This window comes from Vigna radiata, chromosome 1 (assembly GCF_000741045.1).
Source record: "Vigna radiata var. radiata cultivar VC1973A chromosome 1, Vradiata_ver6, whole genome shotgun sequence".
Taxonomy (NCBI): Eukaryota; Viridiplantae; Streptophyta; class Magnoliopsida; order Fabales; family Fabaceae; genus Vigna; species Vigna radiata.
The window spans coordinates 11,911,133-11,921,602 of NC_028351.1; the positions used below are offsets into that span (position 1 = coordinate 11,911,133).

Consider the following 10,470-nt stretch of genomic DNA (forward strand, 5'->3'; position numbering starts at 1 on the left):
CTCCTTAAGTAGGATTTGAACCTACAACCAATCAGTTAACAACCGACCGCTCTACCATTGAGCTACTAAGGAGTAACGGGAAATTCGATCTAATAGAGTTTAATTCCCATTCTCAACCCATTATTAATAGGAACTCGAAGTTTTCTTCATAACTCGTCAAATTTCTTTACAATGGCTCCTTTCCATGCCTCATCTCATAGGGAACCTCAAATTGACTCTATTTTGTTATATTTCATCCATGGACTAACTCCATTCATTTAATATTCCTATTTTTTATTTTATTGAGATAAGAGATGTCGTTTCTATTTCTAATATATTTATTTCTATAAATGGAAAATGATATAAAATTGAAAATTGAAAAATTGTTATATAATAACGAAGAAATTGTAATAAAAAAGAAAAAGAGAATATAATATTCTTATACATGTAATTCAATAGTTAGGGTAGGATTTATTATGGTGACCTAATAAAATTTGTTTTCTTTTAATTAAGCAAATGCTAAACAGCATAATTAATAATATATAACTTCGTAGCTTCTGAATTTAAAATGTCAGTAACAAAAGAGAGTAAAATGGGCACTTGTATTAAATTAAAGACAATAAGAAAAAAAATAAAATAATTAATTTTTAAATTATAATAAATTTAAGTATTTTTAATTAAATTTTATACTTTTATTGGAAGCAAAATAAACTAAAATAAAATATCTGTCACATTGTTCGGTTAAGATAAAAGTTAAATTTTAATAAAAAAATGTATATGGATCTTTGTTTGAGTTGAAAGTTGTATATTGAATAGTAAAATTGAAAATGTTGAGTGACATATAAAAAGAATAAAGACTCATAAACACTGAGTCTTAAGATTTTATGTTGTATGTTGGAAGAAGTGTGACTCATACATGAAAAGTGATCATCAAACTCTCTCATATTTCTGCTATAATCTTTGGTTTTTTTAGTGTTATTCATATGAAGAGCTTGCTCTAGTTTTAAGCAAGTTGAGATTTTCATTGAATCCTCTCATCACCCTTTGTGTCCCACAGCATTACTTGACTCTAATGGAGGGAACATATTCTCCAAGGTGGTCCTCAAAACATGTTTCATTGCAGAGTTGCACCAGCACAGTGGCCCCAGTAAAACCAGTTCACAAGATGAAATATTCTGTTCTTCTTTCTGAATGCTTAGTAATTTAGCAGAAAAAAAAATTTCACTGCAAAATAAAATAAATTTAAGAATAAGTTAATTCAAACATTTTTTCACATATTAATGATTGAAAAAAATAGACTAAGCATTAATTAAAATTTTTGTGAACCATTTATTTTTTATAATTCTGATGTTGTCGCAAACTGTTGGCATGTGGGATTTTTCAATTGGACAATTTCTAATCGATAATACAATGTTTTCTATAAATCTTCTTTAATATCACCTATCTTTCAAACTATTGATGTTTTCATCTTTTTTTTTAAATCTGTTTATGTTATATAAAATTCAACCATCATTAATTATTTCTTACATATATTCTTTTCCAATAACTAAATTTGATCTTTACCAAAAATATGAAACTTCCAACTTACTTCAAAATCCATTAAATAAAACCAAGCCACTTTGCTTCCCATATTAAATAAGAAAGATAGACTAAATGCACTAGTATTTACACTTTTAATTGCTTCTTAACAATAGATTTGAAAGGGATACAATATATATATATATATTTATATATATATATATATATATATATATATATATATATATATATATATATGTAAAAGATTCTCTACTTACCTTTCAAAACAAGTACAAAGTTCAAAGAGAAAGTTTGGAATTATTCGTTTGTAAATAAATCTTAAAAAATATGATTTGAAAATATCTTTAATTACGAGTGCTTTTCAAAGTAAATCATATGTAATTATTTTTTTCAGTAAGATGAGATCACTATTCTTAACATTATATTTTTTTCATCTATAAGGCTTAAATCTGAAAACTTATTTAAGAAAATTGAAGTAAATATTACTCTACAAATAATTTGTTTATTACTATAGAAATGTTTATTTAAAAATTTATATTTATTTCAAGAGCATATTTTTAAACTTTAACAGCAAAGAGGCCTTTTACCAAATTAATATGGCTCCTCAAGACTTTTTATGAAGGCTTCAAATTTGTTCGTTTTACCAAATTCCATTACAAACACATTACCATGAGAAAAAAAATATGCTTGTCATTACAAATTCAAACACGCAATATAACTTTTATAACTCCAACCATCTAAGATTTTCACAATTGACTTTATTTTTATTTTAACGTTCAACAATAGCATATAAGATTAATTAGAAAATATATATTTACACGAAGAACTTAACTCTTATTTTATGAGTTTGAGGTGTATGACAAATATATTTTGACACCTATAATTTTTTTACACTTATTTAATATTTTTTTTTGTTTTCTTTTCAAATACAAAAAAAATTTACATCTTTTTTATAACCATTTTACTTGTCAAATAGTTGTTAAACCGTGTCAAACAATTTTTTTTCCTACGGAAATATGCATTACACAAATTTCAACGTCCTCTAAACATATATTTACATTTTTTTAAGGTATTTCCTTCCATTTTCATCCTAAGTTTATTTTATAACCACATCACATTTTTATGCTCAAAATTTGTAGTGTATGTACATAAACTAGAGTTACTTTAGTTTTCTTGTTCTAGTTGTATCATATGTCAATGTGTCCAAATATGAGAACTTTAATTTTTGTTGTTGTTGTTGAAGTATTTACTTTTTTCAAAATTTATTATACAAAAAAGTATACACAAATTTGGTATAGACGTGATGTGATTTTACGTTTATTAGATGTGGTTTTACAATTAGTAGATGAATCACATTTTAATTTATAGAAAAAAGGGACATTAATACTCCAATCTTGCAACCAAACATTGATACAAGGAAAGACACCTAAATTTGGTGTAGATGTGGTCTTTGCAACTATGTTATTCATCTTTATCAAATGCACTAGAGTTTTAGTTAAAAAATCTCACTCCAAGATGTTACCATACAAATCCCACTTTATTATTTTATGATAGGCTTGTTAAAGCTTCTCTCTTCCATTTTACCTTTCCTCTTCCAACAATATTTGGTACAAATGCACCACCCCTTTGTCAACCTTTTCTACTTCTAGTACTATTACTTTTACAAAATTATAAGGACAACCTCTAAAATTTTATATTTAGGATTCAAAATATACTTTTAAGATTTAAAATACTAAACTTTTTTTTTTTGAAAAAATTTGAAAATAAATTTATAGTTTTATTTTTAATTAAGGTATTTATTTATGAAAGTTTATTTAAATGTTTTTCGTAACAAATACCATTTTTAAAATATTCAAAATGTTAATTTTTTTTGTTACATACACCTAAAAATTATAATTGTTTTTAAGGATATTATTACTAAGATCACTTTGAAGGATGTCTTAAATTACACCAAATTGGTGAGAGAAAAAAAACATTGCACCACATTTTGTCATAACAGAAAGACATTAACTAAAATTAACCACCACTTGCTCTGAATGCTATCCACATAATCTTAAAGATCTATCCATAAACATAGGAGCTACCTAAAATTAACTGCAAAAAACAATGTTCCACTTCCTAATCTCAAGGTCAAACACTCACTCCAAATTTCTCTCTCTTCCGTTTCTCTCCCTCCCACACACAGACACACAAACGCACTCTCTCTAACCCAACACGGTTTTGACTACCAAAAGCTTTTCATATTTTTCTTTCCTTTATTATTTTCATAATTTTCCGGAAATAGAAAACATATTTTCTCTCTCTGTGTTCCTGTGTCCTTCTCTCTCTCTCTCTCACCATCGTTCTTGATCCATGGAAGAGGAGCTTCACAACCCAGAAGAAAGGTGATTCCTTGGGGCGAGAATCGGATACCCAATTGGCTGGAGCTTCCAATGCGGGCTAGGAGGAGACCCGAGAACGACCGGGGTGGATCTGATGATGGTGGGTTTTGCAGGGACATGGGTGATGAAGATGGTTTCAGGCGGATGTAGGGTTGTTGTAGGGGGGAACGATCTGGTCGTGGTGCGGCAGCATAGACGACGATGCAGCTTCACTTCTCGCCTAGCATGAGAAGCATCACGATATCGAGCAACAATGGGATTATTGACTTGATGAGGATCAAGGTAGCAGCTTGCCACATTTCCTATCGAACCCTCTTCCACACCATCCTCATCCTTGCTTTCTTGTTGCCCTTTGTCTTCATTCTCACCGCTCTTGTTACCCTTGAAGGTGTCAACAAGTGCTCCTCTTTTGGTACTCTTTTTTTTAATCTTCTTTTTCTTCCAATTCTTCACTTTATTACGTCCTTTCATTGTTTTCTTACTTGTGTACATTGTATATCTCTCTGTATTTTGTCTTTAGTCTAATTAATGTTGAGTGATCCATGTAGTCTGCCTCACCTGGTGATATCTGATTGACCTTTTATTCATTCATTTGATTACATTACATTGTGTGTATATTTATATTTGGTCTTTAGCCGAACTACATGACTATTGTGATCCATGCTGTATGGTCATGTAGCCAATCTCACCTTGTGGGATATCTTCTGAGACTTTTATTATTCTGTTGATTACATTGCGTATTCTTTTGTATTTGCTCTTTAGTCTAACTAAATGACTTGGTGTGATCCGTATAGCCAATCTCACCTTATAGGTTATCTTATTAGACTTTTATTTATTCACTTGGTTACATTGTGTATGCATTTGTTTTTGGCCAGTGTCGAGGTAAATGAATTTGATGTGATCTGTGTAGCTGACCTTACCTGATATATTTGATTAGGCTTTTGTTGTTGTTGTGTGGATATGGTTTGATTTTTGATAGATTGGATTGGCATGTGTTTTTTTGTTAATTTGTTGTTCTAAGAAGGATCTGGATTTGGATGTTGCGGTAAAAACTATGTTCATGTGCTAGGTTAGCGGGGCCTGGAAATGTTTTATTGCAATCATAGATGGTTTACCTTATGGTTGTCTTGTCAGTTTTCCTTTTTCTAGCTGAGCTAGCATTTGCCTTCATTTCAGGATCTCAAGTGTAACTGGCCAATTTAAGTGACTCATGATCATTTGTTGCATAGCATTAATGCACTTGAACTTTGGATTAGTATTGATGGTGACAACGGATAATGATTGTTCTTGACATGCATTGCTGAAATTTTTAACTTGCTTCTTTCATGTGGCAAACGATTGCATGCTTTGTGTATTAGCGCTGAAAATTATTGTCTTATTGTTAATTAATTAATCTGGTTGGTATTTTGCACTTTTTCAGCCCCGACTTTATAAAACTAGTGTTTTCAGTTGTTAATCAAAGTTTTGATGGATCTTTTTCTATCATTTTGAAACATCTTGTATCTTTGTATATTTTGCCATCATACAAATATCAGATTCTGAAAGTTCGTTGTTTGTCTCACCTTTTTGTCTATTTCTGACCCTTGATTGGTTCCTTGTTTTTTATTCTCCAGATTGTTTAGGTAGGCGGTTAGGACCAAGGCTTCTTGGTAGGGTTGATGATTCATCGGTAAATAGTTTTGTTACTTCAAAGATATTTCTTGTTAAATTGTCAAGTCTACAAATATTTTGGTTAAATGACTATGACCTGAATTCTGAATCCTTCTTATGATGATTGTAATGGTGCAGAAGAGACTAGTTAGAGATTTTTACAAGATCCTGAACGAAGTAAAGACCGGGGAAATTCCACTTGCTCTAGATCTGCCGGATTCGTTTGAGCAACTGGTTTCTGATATGAAGAGTAAACAATATGATGCAAAAACATTTGCCTTCTTGTTAAGAGGAATGGTAAGTTGTGTTATGCTTGCATCAAGTATCATGTATTACCTAGAATTGAATTCCAGATGTTTTCCAATTTTAGTCATTATACTTCATTATACCTTATATTGAAATCATACATTTTAGGCATTGTTGAAATGTGAATATCAGAAGGTTGAGGTTGGGATAACTGATGTGCCTTATGTGAATTGTGGCTATTTTTTTAATAAAAATATCCGCCGAATACAATGCTCCAGCTTATAATATTTCTATTTTGATCTTTTTGTGTATATTTTATTTCAACCTGCAAGCTGATGGCGAAGTCTGGTTTTGGGATGTAGGCCCTATATGAAGGGGATAAACTTCAGTGTATAAACTTAGTTATAACCATGGGTTAGAAAATCAGTGGTTAAGATTTTCTAATCAAAGATTATATCTTTCTTTTATCCCCTATGTATGGCCCCCCACTGTAGGCTTAGGGAGCTAAATCTCTACCTGTGTCGTGTCTTGGTAGCATTTATACCAATTGTTATACATCAGATTCTTATGCCCTTTTTCTTGTATCATTATTATAATGTTTATGGTTTAACTTAAATGGTTCTTGGTTTGCAACCACAATTATGTGACATAAAAAAGAAAGTTTCATCACAAGTTCATTCTATGTGTACTGAACTTAGGTATTTAAAGGGATTTTTTTTTTTAAAATTATTTTGCCCTATAATTAGTTATGTGCCTTATTTAAATGTTACATAAAAGATTTATACTCTGCTGCATATTACTTTATGCTATGTCACAATGAAAGTCAATCAGGAACACTCCAAGATTATGTAGATTGCTTTTACCAAGATGTATGTTGGTCATTATGTTCCATGGAATTCAAATTATAGTTTGATTCCTTTATACAAAGTATTGTTAGTGATTGTGCTTACTTTCTGTCCTCCTTTATCTGAATTTACTGGAGATAGTTTTTTATACACTGGATAACAAATAGTCATATTTTATAAGTTGTGTAGGGGTTTATTATATAATTGTGGTTATCTTTGACACATCTTTCAGTCTTTATCTCTTTAATTCTACTTGATACTTACATATATGCCTGACACTATCTGATTCAGATTAAGATTTCTGTTAAAATCATTTTACAATATTATTTTACTTTTTGATTATTTATAACTAGTGATCTTTCTATTTGCTTTTTCTTGCATTTGAAAGTTCCAAGTTTTATGTTTTTATTATCTTTTTCCATTCTTTGTTTAAACTTTAAACATTATTTTCATTTTAATTATGTACATCTGTTGAATATATATGTCTATATATCTGCAGTTGGTAGTATTTTTTGAGATCTTCATACTCTCATCACAAATATATAGTTCACATCATTATCATTATTAATATTTCATACCATTGGCACATTTATCATAATAGATACTTTAGTTCCTGTTTTAATAGTGGTGCTAGGTTATAATTATATTGATCTTGGCCACATTGCAATATGTCTTCGAACAGATGGAGAAATTTGAGAGAGATACCAGAGAAGCTAAATTTGCAGAGCTGATGAATAAGCACTTTGCAGCAAGTTCAGTCCCTAAAGGGATTCATTGTCTGTCTTTGCGTTTGACTGATGAGTATTCCTCAAATGCACATGCACGCAAACAACTGCCTCCGCCAGAGTTACTACCTACACTGTCTGACAACTCTTACCACCATTTTATTGTTTCAACCGATAACATCTTGGCCGCAGCTGTAGTTGTTAGTTCTACTGTGCATTCATCTCAGAATCCTGACAAAATAGTCTTCCATGTCATCACTGACAAAAAAACTTATGCGGGCATGCACTCATGGTTTGCACTAAATCCCATCACTCCTGCTATAGTTGAAGTCAAAGGCATTCACCAGTTTGATTGGTTGACGAGAGAAAATGTTCCAGTACTTGAAGCCGTAGAAAATCAAAATGGGATTAGGAATTACTACCACGGGAATAATTTTGCCAGAAACAATCTCAGTGAAACCAATCCACAGAAATATGCCTCAAGATTGCAGGCTAGAAGTCCAAAGTATATATCTTTACTCAACCATCTCCGCATTTACTTACCTGAGGTAAGTTGGATTCAACAATTATCATTTTCTGTCCTGCTGTGGCTGTCTATTCTCTCTCTGTTATCTATGAATATTGTTGAAGTTAAATCTTTTCAGATTATAATTCAGAAAGAATTTGGAACAATTTATATTAGATTCGACAAAGAATCTTATATTGTGTGTGATTTATATTTCTGATAGTGTATATAGCAAGTAAATAGAACTAAAAATGAATGATTGACCTAAGACCTTAGAACGTGACTTTTTTACTGCCTCATTCCAAGCTGAGTATTTATCTGTAAATTATGCATTTTAAGCTCCTTCTTAGCTGAATTTGTAGGAAAAAAGTGGCTTGTCAGTACCAAATGTCTCTGAGTTCTGATGAATTATAGTGATTAAAGAAAACATAAAAACTAGGTGTTAAAACATGAGGAATTCCATTGCACTATTTCATGTAAAATGCTTGGCCCAAAGTGTTTTACCAGTGGAGCTAATTCATTGAAGGAATATAAACCATGAAATGAATTCTCCACCTTCCCCATGGTGGTAGGTATTGTTGCTCCTGCAAATCGATAATTTTTACTTAATATTTGCATTACTTTCATCAGCATTTAGCACTTGTAAGTTATATACCTATTTCATACGAAGCCAACTAAGCATGGGAACATTTTGTGTTGGAGAAAATTTTCTTCTTGTTTATGCTGATTGTGTTTTCCTTGTGTTGAACAGCTTTTTCCAAACCTTGACAAAGTGGTTTTTTTGGATGATGATGTTGTGGTTCAACGTGACTTGTCTCCACTTTGGAAAATTAATCTGAATGGAAAAGTTAATGGAGCTGTGGAAACTTGCAGAGGCACTGATGAGTGGGTAATGTCTAAGCATTTTAGGAACTACTTCAATTTTTCCCATCCCCTAATTATACAACATTTGGACCCTGATGAGTGTGCTTGGGCTTATGGGATGAATGTATTTGATCTGCGTGCATGGAGATCAACAAACATTAGAGAAACATATCATACCTGGCTGAAGGAGGTAAAGCCCTAATACAATCCATTTGTTCAATTATTTTTCTTTATTTGACAGTATTCAACAATTTAAAGTGCTTGCAAATTCTGAATTTTTAATTATGGCTGTGGTACTAGTTCAAAGGTTCACATGGATTCATAGACATATACATCATATATGTAGTATAAACCATCAATTCCATCCTCAAATTATTACCCTCTCTTAAGTTATCCCTTAAGTATTAAACTTTTCTAGTTTTCCCTGGAACATTTAATATTCATCACTTTAATCCTTAAGTTGATATATTGCTTTAAGGTTTAGAGACCACTTTTGACAGTTTATAGTATGTGAGGCAATTCTTAGCACAACTTCTAACACTTCCAGAACTACCTAAGTTGTGTTTTCTTTTTTTGCTTTGGAGACCACTCAGGAAAGAAGGTATTGCCTGAAGAATGAAATGACTGTTTACACACACATGCATATATGCTTGTGTTCAAGGTTGTTTGTATATGTATTAGGTGGTAGTATGAGAACACATGACCTTTAGTTTCTTATGTTCTATTTGGTATGGCAGAATCTGCGGTCAAACCTGACGATGTGGAAGCTTGGAACCCTTCCACCTGCTTTGATTGCATTTAAAGGTAATGTTCACCCTATTGACCACTCTTGGCACTTGCTTGGCTTGGGTTATCAGAACAAAACGGATATTGAGAGTGTGAAGAAGGCTGCTGTTATTCATTACAACGGCCAGTCAAAACCTTGGTTGCAAATTGGCTTTGAACATCTTAGGCCATTTTGGACCAAGTATGTCAATTATTCAAATGATTTTGTTAGAAACTGCCACATCTTGGATTCATAGTCTGCCATGAGATGCACTATGGTTTGAAACAACAGTGCATGCATACTACAAAAAGGGACGAGTAAATACAGGTTTCATCTAAATTTTTGCGGCTTGAGGTTTTCTTCAAGATGAATTTTGAGAAGTCAGTAGAAAATTGGTTGAGAGAGCAAAGTTATGAAGGACATGGGGGGTGGATTTGCTGCCACCCTCTAACATTTTTGCACACACAGTTGCCATCCTGGCATGGCCATGAGAATCAACAGTCTTGTTACATACAAACACGTCCTATATATTTGGTTGGTGAAAGGATACTGTTATTGGTCTCATTTGGGGATACTTATATCAAAAATTCCTTAGTGAATGTTGGAGAATAAACTCAATGCTGAAGATAAAAAAGGGTCATGCTCATGTGCCTGTGTCATCAAACTAGTTCATTGTTGAGAACACAAGTGCTAGGACAGTTAATCTGAGGTTCCCCACTAGTGCAGTGTTCTCCCCCCATCATTTTTTAGTTTGTTAATTTTTGTTAGTACCAATTTTTATATTCACCCTATTGGATTTGATATCATGATGGTGAATTGTAGGAGCAGTAGTTCTTGAGATTGCTTTGTTACAGGTTCATTGAATTGGGGAGTTGTCTGTAGGATATATCTATTTCTATATTTGTTGCTATTCGTTGTGTATGATTACAGACATTGGAAATGTGCAGATATTCTTTTTTACCCTTCTCCA

General features: G+C 31.9%; 1 protein-coding gene and 1 non-coding gene across 2 annotated transcripts; one reads left to right on the forward strand and one right to left on the reverse strand.

The window, feature by feature from the left end:
* TRNAN-GUU lies at positions 1–72 on the reverse strand. The gene has a single exon. It is a non-coding gene; the product is annotated as a tRNA-Asn (tRNA).
* Positions 73–3,618: 3,546 nt separating this feature from the next.
* On the forward strand, positions 3,619–10,470 carry LOC106773504 (probable galacturonosyltransferase 13). The gene is made up of 6 exons (XM_014660190.2): positions 3,619–4,311; positions 5,513–5,568; positions 5,688–5,846; positions 7,323–7,913; positions 8,622–8,924; positions 9,472–10,470. The coding sequence occupies exons 1-6, from the start codon at positions 4,101–4,103 to the stop codon at positions 9,754–9,756; spliced, it is 1,605 nt and encodes a 534-aa protein (XP_014515676.1). The 5' UTR covers positions 3,619–4,100; the 3' UTR covers positions 9,757–10,470.